This window comes from Magnolia sinica, chromosome 16, assembly GCF_029962835.1.
Source record: "Magnolia sinica isolate HGM2019 chromosome 16, MsV1, whole genome shotgun sequence".
NCBI lineage: Eukaryota > Viridiplantae > Streptophyta > Magnoliopsida > Magnoliales > Magnoliaceae > Magnolia > Magnolia sinica.
Genome location: NC_080588.1, coordinates 19,522,028 through 19,545,502, shown reverse-complemented (window position 1 = coordinate 19,545,502; position 23,475 = coordinate 19,522,028). Strand labels below are relative to the sequence as shown.

The window sequence follows — 23,475 nt, the reverse complement described above, 5'->3', positions numbered from 1 at the left end:
ATCTCCTTTGGGGCGTGTTTGGATGGGCAGATTGGAAGGGATTGGGTTGTATTGGAAGGGATTGGAAGGTAAAATCCCGGGATTGGCCGGGCGTGCCAAACAGACTCATTTTATTTCTGCTTGGATATAGCAATCCCATGGGATTGCCAGCAATCCACTGACATCACCATCATTACCTTGAAATCCACCCAATCCCTCCTAATCCCGTCTATTTTACCTGGGACATGTTTGGTTGGACGGATTGGAAGGGATTGGCCGGGTGTAATCCCGGGATTGGCTAGGTGTGCCAAACAGACTTGGTGGTAAAATCCCTGGATATAGCAATCCCATGGGATTGCCAGCAATCCACTGATGCAGCCATCATTACCTTGAAATGGCTGCCATCCACCCTAATACAATCCAATCCCATGGAATCCACCCATCTAAACACGCCCTTGAGGATCATCTACAACCAGAACCTTCTTTCTGCCTACTAGCCAAACAAAGGTTGCAAGTCTCGGAGGAGCACCATAATGCTATACACGAGAAGGGGATCTAGATGTGTCACCCAAAGCCGGATCCTAAGGGCCTGTTTGGTCGAGTGGATTAAGAGGGATTAGGAGGGATGGGATGGTAAAATCCCGGGATATGCCAAATGAGCCAAACAGACCCGATGAACTTGTCCCGGGATACAGCAAACCCATGGATCTTAAACCAATCCACTGACATCACCATCATTGCCTTAAAATCGATCCCATCCCTCCTAATCCCGTTCAATCGTGCCTGGGGCGTGTTTGGTTGGACGGATTGGAAGGGATTGGAAGGTAAAATCCCGGGATATGCCGGGCGTGCCAAACTGACTCGGTGAACTTGTCTCAGGATATAGCAATCCCATGGATCTTAAACCAATCCACTAACACCACCATCATTACCTTAGAATCCATCCCATCCCTCCTAATCCCATGGGATCCGTCCGGCCAAACAGGCCCTAAGTTAGGCTATAAAAGTTCCGAATTTAAAACCACCATGAACTGTGAATGCTCTAGACCATAGAGTCCTCGTTCGAGGCAAGAGACACAGGCTTCAACCAGTCCATTAATCTAACAAAATTTCCCATGTCCGCATCCGTCATATTTCTCCGACATGGGGGAGACCACATTATAGAGTCACCGCATATGGAGTAACATCGAACTACGTTTATGTTCCTTTCCAATGATATGCACGCAAGTCTTGGGAATTCCGCTTGTAGCGAACTTTCACCACACTAGGTATCTTCCCATAAACAGACACGGTTTCATCCCCAAACGAGAAGGCCACTCCCACACTAAACTTTTGATGTAGCAAGGCTATTGCTTTGCATAAGCTGGAACCCTTGTAAAACGACGAGCTCTTGACCCACCACCCTCCATCTCTAGTCCCATAAAGGCTATGATTTCTCTCCATAGATTCCTGTCTTTTGCCCCAAAACTCCAAATCCACTTTCCGAACAAGGAAAGGGTAATGGCCTCCAACTCCCTAATCCCTGCTCCTCCCTCCTCAATTGGCTTGCATGCTTCCTCCCACTTGAGAAGATGTAACTTGTGCTTTTACTTAGTCCATTTCCGTTGAAAATCCATTCTCAATTTTCCAACTTTTGCAACACTAACTTTGGACAACTAAAGAGTGACATGAAATACACTGGCAGATTGGAGAAAGTAGCTTTGATTATGGTTAGATGACATCTCAAAGAAAGATGAAGGCATTTCCAACTTGAGAGTTTCCTCTCGATTCTTTCGATGAACCTATCCTAGAGATGCTTCGCTGGCTTCTTGATACATAGGGGAAGATGTGGATACGTGGCAACAAAAAAAGATTAGCCATCTTCGCCATTTCTTCCTTATCCATTTAGATAACCATTATATCTCTTTTAGCCATATTCACCTTTAGCCGCTAGACCACCTCAAAGCATCTAACTATCTTTAGCAAGTTGTCCACCATATCCACATTGGGATCGTAAAAAAGGATGGTGCATCGGCATATTAGAGATTATTGATTGAAAATCCTGCATTCGCCACCTTGAAGCCTCCTATTAAACTAACCTCCTGACCTCTTTGAAACATTTTACCGAGTGCATTTCTGATCACAACGAACAACAAAGGTGAGAGGGGGTCACCTTGTCTGATTCTCCTTGAAGCCTTAAAGAACCCTTTAGCCGACTTGTTAACTAAGAAAGAGAAAGTAACCAAATGGACACATTCACAGATCCAACCCTTCCATCTCTGCCTACAACCTATACTTGACAACATGTAATATAGAAAATCCCAGTCTACATGGTCATAGGCCTTTTCAATATTGAGCTTACACACTAGACCATAGTTCACTTTCTTTTACGTGGGATCTATGCACTTGTGAGCTATAAGAGTGTTGTCCAAAATTTGCCTCCCCATTACAAAAGCTCCTAGATTTTCCGAGATGACACTAGAAAGAATCCTTTGGAGTCTTGAGGTGAGGATTTTAGTGAGGATCTCGCAAGGACCCCTAATAAAGCTAATAGGTCTAAAATCCTTCAAAATTTCCACACCTTCGATATTTTGGATAAACACAATGTACAATGCCCCAAGCTCTTTTGATGTGTGACTTCTCTCATAAAATTCAAATATAAAGTCCGCCATGTCTCTCTTAACCACTTTCCAGAAAATATGAAAGAAAGCCATTGGATAGTTGTCTGGGCCTCGTGTCTTGTCTTTGCCTAGAGAATCCACTGCTTCTTTGATTACTTTCTTGGATATCGGCTTCTCAAGAGACTCTGCCTCAATCTATTTCTATTTGAAGCCCAAATTGTGGAAGGCCTCTTCCACCCTTCCCTGGATAGCAGACTTCTATAATAGTTCACTGCATTGCAAATTTATTCCTTTTCCTCAATTCTTTTTCCATCAACTGATAGACTGCAAATCTTGTTATTTCTTGCTATGGCACTAGCAATGTTGTGAAAAACCGAGTGTTTTTTTCACCTTCCTTTAATTAGATGGCTCTTGATCGTTGTCTCCACTTAATTTCTTCCTCTATTAGATGATTGGAGTGTTTAAAGTAAAAACGTAGTCTGAGTCTCTTTTTCGGCGACCAAAGGCTCTTCACTCTCCTCAACGTCAAGGAAGTGGATCTCTTTCAAAATGTTATCAATTTCTGCTTCTTGGACATTGAAGTGGATCTCTTTTAGAATGTTATCAATTTTTGCTTCTTGGACACCGTAGACTTCTTCAAAAAAATTTACTACTCTTTGAGCATTCTAAGCTTTTGATTCAATTTGAAGCCGGCATGTCCATCAACAACGAAGGAACCCCACCATTCTTCTACGAAATTTGCACAACCTTCGACATCCCACCCCATAAGCTTGAATCTAAAAGGTCTTGGGCTCCAATTCTCTTCCGCTGCATCCAACATGATCGAACGATGATATGATGTAGATCTTAGGAGCCGTTGTTGCAAAACTAGAGGATACCTCTCAAGCCAGTTGGACGAAACCAAAAACCTATCGAGATGTGACAATATAACTTCGTCTTGCTAATTCATCCAAGTGAACTTAACAACTCCTAATGGTAAATCTACCATTTCCTTGGAAAGAATTGAATAAATGAAATCCCTCATACTTAGAGTTATTCGACCTTCGTTAGATTTTTCAAAAACAGATTGCATCCTGCCCCTGCCTGGATGATAATTTGTCCAGGCAGAGGCTCTGTGGAGCCCACCGTGATGTATGGGTTTTATCTACACTGCCCATCCATTTTCCTAGACCATTTTAAGGAATTGGCCCAAAAATGAGGCAGATTCAAAGCTCAAGCTGACCACACAACAGGAAGTAGTGGTAATAATGACACCCACCGTTGAAACCTTCCTAGGGGCCACCGTGATGTTTATTTGCGATCCAACCTGTTCATAAGGTCATATAAACCTGGATGAAAGGAAAACACAAATATCAGCTTGATCTGGAACTTCTATGGCTCCCAAGAAGTTTTTACTGCTGGGCATTCAATCCCCACTGAGTGGTCCACTCGAGCCTTGGATCTGCCTCATTTTTGGGCTCATATTCTAAAATGATCTGGCAAAATGAATGGACGGTGTGGATAAAACCCATACATCATGGTGGGCCCCACAGAGCCTTACTCGGAAGGATTATCGTCCAGGTGGGGGCAAGATGCAACCTGCTCCCAGATTTTTCATGGGTGAAATGCATAACATTAAAGTCACCCCTGACCCACTATGGCATTTTGCATCTCTTACATAGTTGTGCGCTTTGGTCGGCTTTACACGGATGATAGACGACAGTGAATAGCCACCCAAAGCCGGAAGAAGTTTCCCGCAGAACAACCAAAACAGAGAAAGTCCCTGTCACGTCTGCATTCCACGCCACTACAATGCCCCCAACAGCATCAAAAGCTACTCCTTATTTTTAATCCCCCAAAGTGTGTTGAGAGCAAAGCAATCCAGCATCTACATCTTAGTCTTCTTGAAAGCTACGATCTTAGCTTTTGATCTACGGCACAGCTCCCTAACCTGAGATCTTTTGATTTTGCCCACCAATCCCCTCACATTCCAACTCAGCACTAACATTGAGAACCAGATCTCACCACTCTCCCTCCTGTCACCTTGGCCGTCGTGTCGTAGTTGATCGAGCACTCTAGGCTTAGCAGTTCTCTCCAGCGAGGATCTCCTGAGCTTTGGGAGCTGAAATTCTTATTATTTCGTCGCACCTCTATCTTCTACAAATTGGACCAGAGCAAGCACATCGTCATCTCCTGCGCCAAAAGAGAGGCCCACCTGCTTGCTGACCCCCTTGAGCACATAGTTGGACCACCTTATTTGATCCTCCCTAAGGCCATAGTTATCCTTTCTTCCCTCTTTGAATTCTGTACGTCGCAACTGGGGAATAATTGCTGGTTAGAATCTCCTTGTCTTGAACAGTCATCACCTTTAGAGGCGTCACATCCAGGGCCTCTGATTGGTCTGTGCTCCCTGTTGCTAGTACATTACTTTCAACTTTTAAGTTGGAGTTGAATGATACACATCTTCAATTCAAGGAATAGTTCTTTGTTATGAATTCATGGAAATGTCAATAATGTTTGTCATTTTCTCTTGACTGAGCTGAATGTTTTGCATCCAAATGTAATGTTGCATTGAGCGTATATCAGCAAATTGACTTTTTTTCATTTTTTATTGATATATTTGGTCTCTCACCATTGAAAATAATAGTAATAAGAGAACCATCTGTTAGTTTCATTCTCTCATAATTTTCATAATATTCTAACGAATCCATCCATAGCCATGTACATGCCTTCCATTTTCAAAAGGACAGTTGATGGCCTCCGTACCTGTTAAATGAATCACAGAACCTGTTAAAATCATGTGCCTGCATTCCTCTACTTTTTAATATTGATGATAATGCACCAAATTTCGTTTTAAGTTGCTAGATCTGTAGAATCATATGATATGCTGGGTTATTTAGGAACTTGCTCTGAAAGTAGACTCTACCAGTGTTCTTGATATATGTGTTCAGTGACTGGAGTCTTCTTTTAATTATTAATCATCTCATCAGAACTGTGGCAAGCTTTTTTGTGTAAGCTAGTCTTGCATTTGGGTCTCCTTATTCTAAAGAAACCAAGGATTTGGTTTCCCAACTCTAACATGCCGGCCCTGAAAAAAGCTGTTCTGATCATATCGAAATTCAGCATGTATAAACACTAAAATGCTCTTTGTTCAATTTGAATGTCAGTTATGGTTGTCATTTATTTTTATTTTTTTCTTGATTTGATTTTACCTCATGCAGTTCTATGACAAGTTCAATATTCGCCATAATATCGCTGAACTTCTGGAGTACCTATGGAATGTGCCTAGCCATTGCAATGCATGGAGACAGGTAAAATCATTTACTTAATAGCTGCCCTTCTTAAATTTTCATATTTCGCTTTTGCATGCAATTATTAGAGACCGCTGAATCCTTAGTTCTGCGTTAAATTTCTTTCCTCCATATTGGTTCAGATTGCAAGAGAAGAGGAGAAGGGAGTGTATTTGAACTTTCTGAATTTCTTGATCAATGATAGCATCTATCTTCTTGATGAAAGTCTTAATAAAATCCCTGAAGTCAAAGGGATAGAAGCCGAGATGGCTAATACTGCAGAGTGGGAGCGAAGACCAGCTCAAGAGAGGCAGGACAGGACACGCTTGTTTCATTCTTTGGAGAATGTAGGTTTCTTTCTTTCTTTTTTAAATTGTTTTCCTTGGGTTTGAATTTCAAATTATTTAAAGATGTTTAAGTTACCATTGCGGGAGCTGGAAATAGATCATCCCATATCTGCTTCTTGATGTTTGTAGATCATTCGAATTGATATGAAATTGGCAAATGAAGATATCGGGATGTTAGTATTTACGTCGGAACAGATTTCTGCTCCGTTCCTTCTTCCAGAGATGGTAAAGTGCCTTCCATACATATAATGTCCCAAAAAAAAGTGGCTCAATTGCTTCCAGGTTGATATAGTGGCATGCATGCTCAATTGCTTCCCATGGCAACATCTGCTCTTGCAGGTTGATAGAGTGGCAAGCATGCTCAATTACTTCTTGTTGCAACTTGCGGGCCCTCAACGTAATACTCTTACTCTGAAAGACCCAAAGAAGTATGACACATACGGGTTCCAACCAAAGGAACTGCTAAAGAAAGTTAGTATCAGAAAAGCTTCCATTACATACTTGGCTATTTATTTGTCTGTTGTCTAGTCATGTAGGGGTTCAATATCTAGTATCACTTATTAATATAGAACATCACGAGGACTGCCAGTTCTACATGCTACCTTCTAGACGCTGCTACTTGTGCTAGTGTGGCAAATGAGGTCTACAGCCAAATCATGTGTCAGATGGGTCCCACTATGTAGATGCGCTGGCTCGATCAATCATCATATAGTAGACACGTGCCAAAAGAATGGGTGGTCTTCGATGGTACACATTCTATGTACATGGTGACCTGCCTGATGATTGTGTTGCAAGTGCAGCCATATAGAATTTTAAAAAATAAAAATAAAATCAGCCTGAACTTTGGATCCCTACTTGAATGAATTGATTGATTTCGACAAAACTGGGTACTGAGCCCAGTACATTGCTGCTTTTATGGACTCTTTGAAAAAAGTTGGTGATTCAATAATCAACTTTACTGATTTTTATAAGCTCAAGCAGGTTGAAAATCCTCAACCGTAGGGGGGCAATGGGCCAGGTTGGCGGCCATCTTTTAGTCCTGGCCGAGTAAGGTTGGGCTCAGGCCTGTAGTTGGTCATGCATTGACCTGATTTTGAAGCCCGTTTCATAAATTAGTCAGACCCAGGCCTTGGTTTTTCAAAATTTTCAATGAATACCTGATCAAAGCCCTAGAACAGACCTTTTTTTTTCCGTGATATGAATGGGTGATGTTGGACCAGTACCCAAATACTAAACAGGCCAAGCCCCAAGCATGACTTTTTGGTCTGAATAATAATCAGGTCAGACTCGGTTGACCCTGACCCAGCCTATTGCCACCCCTAGCTAATGGAATTATTTCGAGTTTCTCTTCTTGTCCATTCTAATGATTGCATATGAATAAATTTTAACTAGGGGTGCCTCTCAAAAAAAAAGAGAGTTTTAACTAGGGGTATTTTAGTATTTTGCGTAATTGTTTTTCTTTCTTTTGTGAAGCGTATAAAAGGCTAGTGTTGGACTTGTGACTCTCTTAGAGTATGAGCTTACAAAGTTTCCTTTTCCTCTCTTTGAAGGAAAGACCCTATAACTTGCACGAGTTGCTTTATAGCATGTGTAGCCTAAGATCTTCGCATGTGCTGACCCATATGCTGTTATATTCTTTTGGTGACTTGTTAGAGATTTCTCATTAAATCTTTCCTAAGTTTCAATTCATAGCTAGGAATGAAAGAATGAGTATGGAGAGCGGTGCGAAAGAACAAGGGAAAGGAATATTGGTAACGACAAATGGGGACAACGAGGATTTCGCGAATGGAAATGAATTGGGAGCTTGGGAAATAGTTTGCAGTGAAGAAAAAGGAGACTCATACCTGACCTCTGTCTGCTTATCCAACCTTGTTTGTAGAAAGTTTTCCTAAATCTTGGAAAACAGTCAACTTTGAGAGGGTTTTTGCCTGCACAGGTATAGTTATGGAAGTTGTAGTTCCGCGGCAAAAAAACTCAAACAATAGTAGAGGATTTGCGTTCGCTCGAATGAGCTCCAAAGAAGAATTGGCAAGGGCAATTTACAAACTGAATGGTGAGAGCTTCGGGGGGCAACAAATTGAGAGTACAGAAGGCGAAATACAGGCTAGAGAGGAAGTGCAATGTAGAAAAAGGTAAAGAAAAACAAGGTTGAAATCTATCGAAAGGAATATTGAACAATGAACTATGATCAGGTGCCCAAGGAAGCCTGGGTCCTTCGAAGATGGCAACAGGGAGGTCCTACAAAGATGCGGTGGCAAACAATACAGAGCAAGAAGCAAACAGTTAGGAAAAAACAAAATTCAGAAGAAAAGGAAAACGAATGCGTTTGGAGGACAAATTCGGTGGAAGGACTGGAGGCATCGATGCATCCTACTGTGTTGGTTGACTCCATGAAGAACTTCGAACACTGCTTTGCGGCAGTCGTCAAAATCGAAATAGGAGAGTCGGACCTCATCCATTGGTTAGTTAACAAATGCGAAGAGATATAGGAAGATCTTATTGTTAAATCGATACAGGGAATTACAATGCTAGTATTGTTGGGATGCCATGAGCATGCTGAAAAGGTTTTCTCTATCTACAACTTGAGCGAAAGCAGACTCATAAAAAAGATAGAAAAATGGGAAGACTGGTCGATCTTCGGATAGGAGGATCACTAGTACCAAATGTGGCACATTCCTCTTGAGCTTTGGATGAACGTCTTTCAAGCACTCGGAGCTTGTGTGGGTGCGGTTGTGGACATTGATAGTCGTACAGACAGGAGGGAAGAACTCCGCTATGCAAGGATTCAAATCAGAAAGAAGAAATTAACCAAATGTCAGAATTCCGTAGGTTTAAAGGTGGGCTCTACAAAGATTGTGATGCTGGTGATACAGGAGCAGATAGAGGAAGACATGTGCGAGGGCAACGTTAGACGGGGTTTGATCATGGCGGACGACCCAAATCACAAAGGAGTACTTTCTCCAAACTCCTGTAGATCACCAAAAATGAGAGGGGACGTGTCAAGATGCGATAGAACTTCGAAGAGGTAAGAGATAGAGGAAGACATGTGCGAGGACGACATTAGCCAGGGTTTGATCATGGCGAACGACCCAAATCACAAAGGAGTACTTTCTTCAAACTCCTGTAGATCACCTAAAATGAGAGGGGACGTGTTAAGATGCGATAGAACTTCGAAGAGGTAAGAGGTAAGGACACGTGTTGCGATCTCTCTCGCTTTCGAGAAGTTATGGAAGCTGGCGATCAAGTTGGAGTGACGTGTGGAGAAACAATGGAAGAGTTGCAAGAGCAGGGATAGCACTTATGAGGGGCTCTAAAAGTCTTCTCTCCAACAAATAACATGGTGACACATGGCCAGGATGGGAGTAATGGTCCTTTCTCGACATTTTCAAATGGGTCGAGTATACATATAACTACTCAGGCTAAGGAAAATCCCACGGCATGTGAGAACGTAATTCCCGATTCCACATGCGAGCTCGACTACTTAAGGCACGTGTGACCCAAATTGAATGCAAAATCTGTTAGAAAACTTACGGGCGTTGCGATGCGAATTCCTCATACAATTGAGTGGGTCTTTTGCAAACAAGCTTTTGAATGTCAGCAATCGGTCGACGGTAGAGGACCAGGCTATAGTTTGTGCTATAAAGAACTCAGGGGAAAGCTTTGGAGTCTAGTCGGATGTCTTCAAAAGTACTATTCAAGTAGGTACACCCAGTGTTCGAAATATCGGTATCACACAATATATCGCACCCTTGGGATACAGATACGTATCGGTTATCGCACGGGATATATCATTTGTATCGCGTAATTTATCGCACTTTTTGGGAAACATTGGGAAAATGTTTAAATTTTTCAATAAAACTTAAGGGATTATTAAAAATGACCTTAATACACACTTTTAAATCATAAAATCTCAAAAAAAAAAGGTACACATAATAGGTTTCCTTTGTATAGGGTCCTAAGTTATGCGCTATCTGATTGAACTAAAACAACTATATTCAAATATGTTGCATAACATTTATAAATGCATCAAGACATGTATATCCACACCATCCATCTGTTTTGACACCTTAATTTATGACACCATACCAAAAAAAAAAAGCATATCCAATTATCAAGTGGACCATGCCATAGGAAACAATATTGATTGAAGGCCCTACCATTAAAACCTTCTTAGGGCTCACCTTAGTGTTTTCATAGTGTTTATTTACCATCTAATCTGTTATAAGTTCACATAATCTTGGATGAAAGGAAAAAACAAATCTCAGATTGATCCAGAACTTTTGTGTCCCTTTAATAGTCAATCACAACTTTTTTCCTTTGGTATGGTCCACCTGATAATTAGATGTGCTTCATTTTTTGGATAATACACTAAAATGATTTGGAAAAACGGATGAACGACGTGAATGCATAATATATACATTAAGGTGGGCCTCGCAGCTGCACCATCTTAGGTGAGTATTGGGTCTCACCTTATCCGCTCTCCTGTTCCTGACTTTTATATCTATACTTTTTGACAAGTATTGGCTAAAAAAATGAGGCAAATTGTCTGGGCCCCATGCACTGTATCCATGCCGTCCATTCATTTTTTTGGATCATTTTAAAGCCTGTGAAAAAAATGAGGCAGATCTAGAAATCAAGTGGACCACATTAGAGGATGTACATAATATGGTGGTTCCCTGACTGTGGGGCCACCTCGATGTAATATGGTGTATATACACCGTCAATTCATGTTGGCATATTATTTTAGGGAATGGGCCAAAAAATGAGGCAAATACAAAAATGTGGACCACACCACACGAAAAAGTGGTCATTGAATGGCCACTGTTAAAAAAAATTTAGGAGCTACAAAAGTTTTGGATCAAGCTAATATTTATGTTTTCCCTTCATCTAGGTCTATCAAACCTTATGAACAGACTAGATGACAAATAAACATCACAATGGGCCCTATGAAAGCTTCAACAGTGGATATCATTGCCACCACGACTTCTTGTCATGTGGTCCACTTGAGCCTTATATTTAACTACATTTTAGCCTTATACCCGAAAATGACCTATCAAAATGGATGGACAGTGCGGATAAAACACATACATCATGGTGGGCTGTATAGAGCCTTTGACAGGACCGTCCGTTCAGTCCGCACCTGATGTAGATTTCTTGCAAAAGGCTTTCGCCGGAAGTTCCTACGCTTGGATGCTAGGTGGGGCCCACTGTGATGTTTGTGAGAAATCCACCCCATCCATCCATTTTACGAGCTCATTTTAGGAGATGCACAGAAAATGAGGCGGATCCAAAACTCAAGTGGGCCATACGAGAGGGAAAACTGGGGAAAGAGTTTCCTACCGTTGAAACTTTCCTAGGATCCACCTTGATGTTTATATGTCATCCAAACTGTTTATGAGGTCATTCCCATTGGGAAGAAGTGAAAACATAAAAACTTATCCTGATTCTAAACTTATGTGGCCAAAAAAATGTTTCAACGATGGTCACTGAATCCCTACTGTTTCCTCTCGTGCAGCCCACCTGAGTTTTGGATCCACCTCATTTTCGGTCGCATGTCCTAAAATGAGCTTGCAAAATAGATGGACGTGGCAGATTGCTCACAAACATCACAATGGGCCCCACCTATCATCCTAGCGCATGTACTTCATGTGCGAATATCTTCGCATGAAATTGACTTTCGACTGCGCGATTAAAAAAAGGCTCGGAAGCCCTATTTCAAAGCAGAGAGGGTTCGTCCCCTAAAACCCTAATTTCTCTCCCAAATCTCTGGATTTCTCCGGATTTTTTTCGCAATATCTTCCGAAATCAATTCCCTACGAACAACGCACTTTGATTCGAATGGCCCACTAAATGTAGCTTCCGATCAGCGCAAACACTTCTACAAGTACGGAAATCCACTTGTTGAAAGTTTCCCTCTCTCTTTTTTTTTGGATATTTACATACAATTAAAAAAAATTCTTGGTATCTTCCGACGGGTTTCATATCGCCGGGTTGCGATACCGATAATATCGGCCGATAGTATCGATATTGCGAACACTGGGTACACCCTCTTTGTATAGTCTCTCTCTGGAGCAGATGGTGCTCCACAGATCCCACAGTTCGAGGCAAGGAGGGCCCCTTTGCGCAGAGGGACAAGAGGTACAACGTTATCTCATAGGGATGAAGTTGGTGTTGGTGAGCTTGAAGATACAGCATGTGTAACTCCTTTGGCTCTCAAGCACCATCCGGAAAATCGGGAGGTTAAGGAATTCAATAGATCGCATGATTATTCAGCAGAGACAGAGGTGGCGCAATTGCATTTCAGAAGGATCTCAATGGCCCAAGGTATGAAGAGGATAAAAATGGTAATGATGGAGGTTGCGCGTTTAGTGGGGGTAATTTTCGAGGGTAGACCGAAAGACTGTATCTTATTTTAAATGGGTTGAAGAAAGGGGCAGACCAATCGTCCCAAAGTAGGTTCAAAACAGTAATAGTGGTGAGGCAGGAAGACAATGGCAACAACTCAAATAGTCTATGCAGATATGGGGGGTTAGGAGGGGACAATAAACCTATCAATGAAGATTATGATTTGAAATGTACGACGGTTGGGGTGCGCGCAAAAAAGAGGGCATCTAAAGATGTGTAAAAGATATAAAATTCAGTTGGTAGCGATCAAGGAAACGAAGTGGCTGGAAACAGACCAACAACTGATTAATTGGATTTGGTGGTAAGGAAAATTAGTGGTTAGCAACGGATGTGCTTGGAGTGGCTAGAGGTATTCTTCTGATATGGAATTCAGCAACCTAGAGCAAAGAAGACAGCTGGATAAGAAAATACACAGCGTCAATGGTGCTAAAGGAAAGGGGATTAGGTTTCAGATAGTGTTTTTCTTTTGTTTATGGTCGTGCAAACCGAAACAACGGGATGAATTTTGGGCCGAATTGAATTCTTGTCATAATAGGTGGGACTTGCCATGATGTGTGTTAACGAACCCCAATTGCAGGGTTGCGAAGTAGTAATAACTCGGTGAGACCGAGGTCGAATCCACAAGGAATGGGAAACACAGTCTAAAACTAATCTAAGTTTAATTGTTTGTCTGGGTTTTCAATCCAATGATTTTGGAAAAGGGTTTAAAACAAATAAATAAATGACTAAGGATCCAGGAATCCACTCATAACATTCACAATATCGAATTTATTGATTCAATGGATAACTCAATTGGAATCGAAGTCCTATCCTATCCAATCGGTAAATAATTCTGTTAAACCATCATTCATATATCAAAATAGATTTGAACTTCAATTGAATTAGTTCCCACATCATGCATCAAAGTATTGATCGCAGGAAATTCAAAGCATCTATCGTGCCCAGAGTCTACGATAGATCAATGGATTTTACAAATCTATCCCTTGCAAAATAGATAAGAAACTATTCTTAGCTTTCCTAAGCATCCAATGTGCTCGGTGTTGACAATGGTTCAAAGTAAACTAGAAATACTTCTTCATTCAAATCAAATCTCAATGAATTGTTCAACATATAAAACAAATAAATTGAAGTAAATTAAACATTAAGAAAAACTCCAAGCTTCATCCTTTAGCCTTAGCTAAGAGATTAGCTACTCATAGCTAACTCAAAAACAAAAGAAAAACTAAAAGATCTACTAGAACCCGTGAAGAAATCGAAGTGGAAGAATGTTGTCGGTGCTCCACCTAGGCCTTCTCCAAGGTGTTCCGTATCTGTTACGATACGCCCATAAAGGTCGATATGTATAAGTAACAGCCATGACCGTTACGCGATACAGGGGCGAAAAAGGGGCAGTTGGTTTTTTAAGATCGTACCAGCCGTTATGGTGGCCGTAAAGGCCGTTACAGGGCATAACGACCGTTACTCTCTTAACGGTCGAAAAACGATCACTTTTTTTTTTTTTTTTCCTATTTAAATTCATTTTTCTCCACTTTTTCACTTATCTCATTCTAAAAACTCTCCTATATCATTTTACAACAGATTCCGACCACTCTTACTATAGCTTTTAAGATTAAATTTGTGGATTGAAGTGATTTGTGCAAATAGAATCTCCGAGGGCCTTTGTTTTTTTCAAAAATTTGAAAAAACTGTATTTATGCCTTTTTCTGATTTCTAGTTCTAATGCTTGATTGTGATGTGTAAACATTAGAGACAGTCATTTTAAACAATTCACTAGACAACCTGATACAACACTCTCACCAAACAGTGGACCGTTACACTATCATAAACATGTTCAAAACAAAAAATGAATACAAATTTGAAATATTTACATTATTCTTAATTTTCTAGATATTTTTTTAGAATTTTTCGGGCAAAAGAAAATTTTCAACCGTTGTGGGGGGTCATAACGGTCGTTACACCCCTGTATTGGCCGTTACGGCCAATACCCGTATCGGTAATGGTGGAGACCATTACGGCCACCGTTACCGATATGGAATACCTTGGCCTTCTCTTCCTTTCCAAACCCTAGAAAATGATTTGGCATATCCTAGGGACTCCTTTAAATATTTTTGGAACTCAATCTTTCGTATTGCCTCAGAAAAGTTTGCAAACCCATTTTGAATTTACGCAGTCGCTTGCACCTTCGACGGCATCGAAGGGTGCATGAATATGTCCAACAACTAACTTGGAAATTCATGATTTTCTCAATTGAATCAAAGAGGGTTCGATGGGATTGAACTTTCTTTCGATGGCATTAAAGGGCTGTTTCTGTAGTTTTCAGGATTTTGTTTTTCTGGCCCCGGAATTTTAGAACATGATTTTTTTGGCCTTGAATTTTCAATATTCATTTTCCTTGGTTTCTTCACTTCAAATCTTTGATTTCATTCATTCCTCATTGGTTTCCTTAGATCTTTGGTGCTTGAATTTTTCAATATTGTCCATCATAGATCCAATTCTTCATTAAGTATGTATTTCCTTTAAGATGAACAGTTTACATTATTTTTGATGGGTCACGTTAAGCCTAGAATCGAGAGATGGATCAACCATTCATGAATCCTAAGAGTAACCCAAGGAGAATTCGTTTTAAAAGGATTCTTCCTTTGTACATCTGTGATGAATGGAACCATTGTTAGTTGTGTAGGATGGTTGGCCATGTAGGCCGTGAGTTGGAGAATCTAATTGTACCAAATGATTCTTAGTGATAGGACCGTTTTCAATCTATTATTCATCTTAACTGTTAATTTTGACCTTTTTAATATGAATCTATCTTGACCATGTGGAGTCCATTGGAGAAAATAGAAAACCACTGATTCCCTCATATCTCATATGTTAAGATGATCAAGTCAGATCATGGTGATGGGCCACAGGTGGATTTGAATCAAATGACACTTAAGAGTTGAAACTTAATTTGAAAGTGATATGATTCAATCCCTTGAATGAGGGATGAAATCTGCTTGTTCTGGTGATTGGGCGTTAGCCCATTTTAGTATAAAGGAGGGGTGGATGAGTGCACCTCTCCACCAATCATATCCATTCATAGTGTGAGAACTTTGGTGTGTTGTATCTGGCAATCCTATCCTCTTCAAGTTGATCCATACCGTTGATTATCAATATAAGTAATTTAAAGATCATTTCTTTTGATTTTTATTTGATTGTTCAATTTGTGATTATGGTAAAGATTTAGATATTAGATTGTCTCAACTTTGGTAGATTTCGCATAGGTGATTCATCTTGATGTATTCATTTTATTACATGCTATTCAGCTATTTAGTGTGGCCCACGTAATCAGGCAGATCCATGTGTCTGTGGACCACTTAATCAAGTAGATCCATGTGTCTCTGGACCACACTGTACATGAGATAACTATTATTAAAATCTTTTTTGTGGAATTTTTTTTTATATACCAACTTAGGTATATATTAAAATATATTATAAATAGAAGTGTAATGACCTTTGTATCCAGAGGCTGGCAAGGCGCAGACTCTGGACGAGTAGTCATCCTACAAAGGGAGTTCCCATGTGTGGTTTAGATGGAACCCACCATGAAAAATGAGAGATACCAACACTGTTTAGTTAGTCTACTGGACCACCTTATGAGGAGGGTGCCTAGATTGAAGCAAAAAATTAATAAATAAATCAAATCTCATGTGGGCCATACAGACGCCTTGAATGACCACTATTAAAAACTTTTTTTACGCCATTCGAGTGGCCCACAAGAGATCCACCATGATGGATGGTGAAATCCACGCCGTTCATCCCTTCTGACAGCTCATTTTAGAGTGTAATTCCCCCCGCCAAAAAAAGAAGAAGAGATTAATAAAGAATTCAAGTGGACCATGTCAGGAAGAAGTGTCCATCTTAGGCAATATTTTTCTTTGTAAAAATATTTAAGATAATCCAAGCCACCCAAATACTGATTTGAGCCCTGCTGGGCTAATTAGAAGGCTTTAAATATAATTGGTTAAGAGATATGTCTAGGATGGACTAATTGGAATGTATAATGAAAATTTTGATTAAATAGCTTTTAAAAAAAAAATGTGAACTAGTGCCTAAGTATATGAATATTATTATGGTGGAGTAGATCACAGAAGTCTGTGATCGAGGAGTGCAAGGAAATGAAGAGGACTTAAGATAGTAAGCAATTTTGACTCAACTTTTTAATTATGCATTTTATAATGTGATGAGATCTTTATATTTTGTATATTATAATGAGTAAGGTGCATCGGTTGTGAACTAACACAATGCACACTTTCTAAGTGCATCGGTTGTGAACTAACACAGTGCACATATTTCGAACCCTATCTGGTACCATTTAGGAGACCCATTAGCCGTGCTAGTAACCGTACACGCTATTTGGCTAGGGTCAGCATGTTATTGGAGGTTGCATAGCAATCAGGTGGGTTTGGATCAACATGATGGCATATTTATGATTCAGACACTGATATCAACCAATGATAATATTATGAATTGTTCCTTTCATTTATTACTCTAATATGATTATTGGACATTCATGTTATTGTATATATATGCATATTAAATTTGTTGTTCAAAGTTGTTTACTAGGTTGCGAGGCTCATCCCTATTGAGAATTTAAAAATTCAGGATCCGGACGCGACCAGAGGACTAGAGGAGCACCTGAGCAACCCTGAACCTTTCACTTAAAGATGTTGGACTTTGAAGGAGCAGCTAATAGAAGACTTTAGTTGTTTTAGTTATTGAGAGAGAGAGAGAGAGAGAGAGAGAGGGGGGGGGGGGGGGGACTGATAAATGTTCAAGTGCTTAGTTATTATTGTCATTCATGAATGATGATTATTATAGCTAACCATTGATGATGATAATTTCTTTATGATCTTGAATGGGTTGCATGTTAATGCATTTATTAAGAGACATTTGATAGTAGATCCATAGTCACGTGTCGGGTGCGGTGCTTTGGGTCGGATAACTTGAATACTGAACTTGCGGCGTGAATTTTAAAGTGTGCAAACCAGCGGTCCAAGGAGGAGCAGGAATTTTAAAGTTAGAAGAGATGAATCTAGCTCTGTTTGAGAAATGGATTTGGAGGTTTGGGCTTGAGGGAGAAGCTAGATGGTGGGAGTTAATTTCTAGAAAATATGAGGTGGAGGAAGGGGGGTGGTGGACTAAAGCGTCATCTTTGTATTGATCTTCTTATTTGTGGAAGTCGATAACTTCCCTAAAAGAAACAGTGTAGAAGGGAATAGGCTTTCACTTGGGGATGGAAAGAGAATTAGATATTGGGATGATAGATGAGTGGGAGATGTGAGGTTGGGTGATATGTTTCCGTCATTAGCAGGGTTAGCTAGGGAAGAGGGGGAGGAGGTGTTTAAGTTTTACTCAGTTAGCAGTGAGGAGGTAACGTGGGTCCCTACCTTCAGAAGAAACCTATCGGATGGGGAGATTGAAGAAGTGGTTCAATTGCTTGAGTTGTTGGCAAAGTCTTCTCCAATCTCAATGGAGGTGGACTCCATAAGGTGGTTAAAGGATTAGTCAGGCTCATTCTCAGTTAGATCCTTCTATCGGTTTTTGTGTGCAAGTGAGGAAAACCATGGGGTATTTTTAACGGCATTCCTGTGGCATTATGGTGCTCGTTTGAAGGTGGCTGCTTTTGGTTGGCTAGTGGGAAGGAATAAAGCTCTAACAATAGACAATTTGCGCAAGAGAAAGATGATCCTTCCGAGCGTTTGCTTGATGTGTTTAAAAGATGCGGAATCTATGGATCACTTGTTCATTCATTGCATATTTGCCAAGAAGGTCTGAGATCATTTTCTACAATTGTTTGGGGGTTCAATGGGTGTTTCCTAACAAGATAGAGGAACTACTTGGCTTGGAGGGATATGAAAAGAAGGGAAAAAGAGGTGGCGATTAACTTGTTAGCAAGTCCATGGGCTTTATGGTGGGAAAGGAACAAGGGATGTTTCAGAAACAAAAGAAATTGAGCAGTGCAAGTTTTCAGTCGAGCTATTCTTAATGTGTAGGAGTGGGTGGAAGCGTAGTTTTCTCAGTGTCCCATTCATGTCCTTTGGGGGGCGTTTCTATTGTTGTGGTTGTATTTTTGTATATTTGTATATCTTGGCTTCGGCCTTTTTTTCAATGAAATCTCATCGTTCAAAAAATGGTAATAAAAATTCATTGCTAGCATTGGGCCGAGATTGAAGAATAAGAAAGGGGAAAATCTAGATTTGCATCTTTCGAAAAGAAAATGATATGGATTTGTAATTAATTGGGTTTTTAGTTGCATTACTTTGCACTCTAGGTAAGATTATCATTTCTGTCTTTTTTGAGGCCTTCATGGATGAGGGAGGTTCACAAAATGTTGTTAAGTGGGCCTCTTGAGGGGATTCCAATCTAAGTAGATTTAACCTTTGTTATTAACTAGATTTTCCATTTATACTGTAGGTTAAATGTAAGGGAAGTAAATGATATGATTTACTCCCCTTCAAAAAGAATATGTTGAGATAGACTATTTTGTGGGACCAATATAATTTATATATATATTTTTTAAATATATATTTAATATAATTACTTCTTATCAAAAAAGAAATGACAAAAAAAAAAAAAAAACTCAGGCTAACCGAAGTCGAAATAAAGCTCCAGTTCTGAATATTTCATTTTTTAAATAATGTTTTTGGTTTTACCTTTAAACAGAAAGTGCCCATTTCTGCCTATGTGTGATTTCTTATTTGGTCAACGCTTTTTTTTTTTTTTTTTTCCTGAAGATTGTCAGAATATATGTTCATGTTGCAAGAGGAGACAAGGAAAATGTATTCCCAAGTGCCATCTCGAAGGATGGGCGTTCATACAACGAACAGGTACTCACTTGAAATAAAGCTGCTATATCTATTAGAGCATATTTGTTGTGTTATATATATATATATATATAATTTAATTTTCATGGATTCGGGACTGATTTTATGTAGTCTGACATTTTCAAGTCTGCTCCAGTTGTTTGCTGATGCAACAGATGTTCTGCGGAAAATAGGTGAAGATATAAGGGTGATTCAGGAGTTTGTTGAGCTTGGTGCAAAAGCAAAAATGGCAGCTTCTGATGCAATGGACATTGAAGCTGTCCTTGGAGAAATACCGGATGAATTTCTTGACCCCATTCAGGTAAAAGTTTATCTTTTTACAGGAGATCAATGAATGCGGACTTGGAGTGAACGTAGAAATGTCTATTTGTGTGCAGGTGACATGAACACATTGTACAAGTTCAAAGACATGTTTCTGACCTGCAGGATACACAATTTTTAAAATGGGAAATGTATTTCTGTTGTTATAGAATACATGTAGAGTGAAATTATATGTTCCTCAGTCTATGGATTAGTATAATTTACTCTGATGTTGAGTTCCTACAAGTGGAGCCCCATTTTCGGGCATCCAATACCATTCATCTAATGGGCATCACTGTTGATGGACTAGGCCCCATCCTGACCTTCCATTCGGTAGCATGCAGATGGTTATGAGAAGTACAGCGATGTTTATGGCCAATGGAAAAGGGCAATAGATTGAATTCCAAACTGGGAGATTTGGAGCATGGTACAATCATGGTAGGCCCTGGTCTGGAAGGTCTGGATCTTCGTTGGACCCCACTTGTGCTAACTCGGGGCCTGAGGATAGTATACATATCCTCAGGCCGAGATTCATAGGATTCCTCAGGATAATTAAGGGAATCCTTCTAAGGTAAAATTTGTATTCCCACACGGAAATTTAGGTGTGACAGTGAACAAGGTTTGGGCCTGGCCTGGCCCGCAACTGGAATGGATGCGTAGGCCAAGCTCAGCCTAGAATCTTGATGGGCTTATGACAGCTAGCCTTAATCCAATTTATAGGGCTTGAGACCATGCCTTTTTTACCCTATTAACCTACGCTGAACATAAAGATGAAAGGCCCTTTGTTTCCTCCCCATGCAGCTTCAACCTGTTCAAACCATACACCTCTAATCTGAAATGGAAGAATCATTTGATTCTGTGACACCTAGTTCACCTTCCCCAAAATTTCTTGTCTTTTTCTTTATTTATGTATTTATTAATTTATTTACAACTACTAGTATGGCCCCGCGAAATGGTTTTTTGCCTCTTGTTTTAATTGATTAGTATTAAGACAGGAAGGCCTGCCAAAGGGCTGTGGAAGAATTTAAGAAATATTTCCTTTATTACTGTGCTACATCTTGTTTTTGTTCCAAACCATTCTATTTCTCAGGGACTCTTCCATAGACCTCTGAAACAGGGTTGGTAGTTTTCACCCAATGTAGAATTTCAGGGGAAAAAAAAAAAAAAGGTTTGTAGTACGAGGTCTCTTTAAAGAAAAGCTTAAACGTGGACCTTTGTCAACATAGAAACTGGGTTCGAAGTCCTATGGTTCATGAATATTGGGTAGTCGCCATCCTTCTTAAAGCTTTCAGAGAAAACAAGCCCATATTCTCTTTATTATTGTTGTTTTTGTTGTTGTTGTTGTTATTGGGGACTGACAAAACATACACTGACATCCACACTTGTGTCGCTGTTGCTGCAGTATACTTTGATGAAGGATCCCGTCATCTTACCTTCATCGAGAATCACAGTTGATAGGCCAGTAATCCAGAGACATCTGCTCAGTGATAATGTACTGTTGTTGTCGTTGTCGTTGTCATTGTCATTGCTGTTGGTTCAATTGATCTTTTGCACCATCAAAATCATTTCTCTACTGCAGAAAAAATAAATAAATTGTTATGATATATTTATATTTAGTTCTTTCTTCTCGTTTATGTCTATCGCAGAGTGATCCATTCAACCGATCACACCTTACTCAAGACATGCTTATTCCGGATGTTGAACTGAAGGCAAGGATTGAAGAATTTGTAAGAGCACAGGAGTTGAAGAAGCAAAGCCAAGGGCTAGCACTGGACATGCAAAGTTCTGAGGTAGATTTCCAAAACACAAAAGGTAAAATTACTTCAGCTGATTGGAACCCAATGGAACAATAGCTTTTCTTTCAAGTGCTCTTTCATTCGGTTCCTAAGTGGAGCTCTGGTTGCGAACATCCTGCCGTGAGAAAATCCACTGAAGCTGCTCAATTCTCATATCAGCATATATGATGGAAATTCACTGTTGTCCTGTTCATGAAGAACAGGGTTGCCTTGCCATGGGAACATGAAAAGCGAAAATAGAAGTCGCTTTTCCATCTATATGTCTACACACACACACACACACACCCAATGATGATGATATTAGTTGAATGGTGAATTATAGGTTTTGAAGCTGAATAGTTTCACTTTTGTATCTATTAATGGAAATATTTAATGAACAGTCAGTTATGTTTTAGAGCCTTTTGATATGCAAGTGTCTTTTCTGATTTGCATCTTATATAGAATGCCAGCAACTTTGGACAGTTTTGCCAAGCAATTAGTTTAGGGGAGTTCTAGACCTTGAGACTTAAAAAAGGGCATTAGTTGGTCAGGGTATTTAGGGCATTACCCACATTTGTGGATGCAGTGGTGCTTCTTGCTGGGATTTTATCTGCCAGGTGTTCTTTCTTCCATTCGAGCAGCCCGCTACCCAACTACTGCCTCTTTGGATGTAGCCCGAGCAAGGCGCGTTACTATGGAGCCTGTGCAAAAAAGGCATTATAGCCCCCTGTGATGACTGTGTGACATCCGATCCGTACATTTTTTTTGGGGGTGTGTGGAATCATGCTAGGATGTCATGTCTAAAATGAGGTAGATATAGAACTTGAGTGGGCTGCAGAACAAGAAAATTTGGGTGTGTCGTCCACTGTTGAAACCATGATCCCTCGTACTCCGCATTCAGCTCACACTCCCATCCTCTCTGCATGAGCGTTGTATATGTTATTCCTCTAATATTAAACAATCATGGGGATAGCTTGGGATGGAATTATTCCTTTAATATGCTTGTAAGACGCTGATTTAAGAAAAGTAAAGAAATCCTAAGGAAGCATGTTTGGTTTGGTTACAACTATGGAACTACATGCATGCATTGCATCAGTTCCTGGAGGCTTTGCGAGTGCCACACGCATGTGACGTTGGCCTCACTTTTAGGAGGTTTGTTCAATCCATAGGCGGGTGCGTGTGCCGAAAAATAGTCAGCCGGGCTGTACTGAGGGAAAGAAAAGCGGGAGGGACACCCATCAGTTATACGGGCCCTCCTGGATGTTTATATGAAATTCACTTTGGCCATAAGATGCGCCATTGCATGTTAGTCCTCAGGCCAAAAAAATCAGGCTGGTCCCTTATTGATGTTTTGCAACGCAAAAGGAAACTGCACGTTAGGCCTCAGGCCAACAAAATGAGGCTGGTGCCTTATTTATGTTTGCAACACAAAGGAAACTGTTTGGAGGGTGGGCATTCCCTTGTACACTTTCCAATTGAACGATGGATGTGCCTGATTTTTGTACCCTAGGTATGGCATTGAGTGATGTATCCGGTGGTTGGTGTGGATGTCACCGCACACATCACGGTGGGCCCATCTGAGCCCTGCGTTTTGCTCTCACGTGTGGGTGTACTGTTTGGCTGAGAAGTTGAAAGTCCAACAGGTGTGCGCTGTGTGGCTGAGGTGTAAGTCGAACAAGGCGTGCTCTCAAGTGTGCCTTGTGTCTGAGACGGTGCAAGTCCAACAGGTTAAGACTATCAAGGTACCATCCACCCAGCAGATACCTTCCTTGCCTCGTCTCTGGGTGCCTAAGTTTCCACCATAAGCCTTTCCCTTTTCTTTGAACCTCAATATTAATGTTAAGGCAAAGTATCTTTGTTCAAGAATAAAATTGTATTGGAACTACCCATATTCAGTTCATCCTTCGGAACCATATCACATCCTGGATGTGATGAAA

At 40.3% G+C, this 23,475-nt stretch overlaps 1 protein-coding gene across 4 annotated transcripts in view; it reads left to right on the top strand.

The window, feature by feature from the left end:
• The window catches only part of LOC131229157 (probable ubiquitin conjugation factor E4), a 43,237-nt gene extending 21,284 nt beyond the window's left edge, over positions 1–21,953 (top strand). For 3 of the 4 annotated variants that reach the window (XM_058225041.1, XM_058225040.1, XM_058225038.1), the window contains 8 exons: positions 5,780–5,869; positions 5,992–6,195; positions 6,325–6,420; positions 6,535–6,666; positions 19,374–19,466; positions 19,600–19,764; positions 21,166–21,255; positions 21,410–21,953. In XM_058225041.1, coding sequence (XP_058081024.1) covers positions 5,780–5,869; positions 5,992–6,195; positions 6,325–6,420; positions 6,535–6,666; positions 19,374–19,466; positions 19,600–19,764; positions 21,166–21,255; positions 21,410–21,616 — 1,077 coding nt within the window. In that variant the 3' untranslated portion in view covers positions 21,617–21,953. The remainder of the gene's footprint in view (positions 1–5,779; positions 5,870–5,991; positions 6,196–6,324; positions 6,421–6,534; positions 6,667–19,373; positions 19,467–19,599; positions 19,765–21,165; positions 21,256–21,409) is intronic. The other variant, XM_058225039.1, reaches the window with a different exon arrangement.
• Positions 21,954–23,475: the final 1,522 nt, after the last annotated feature.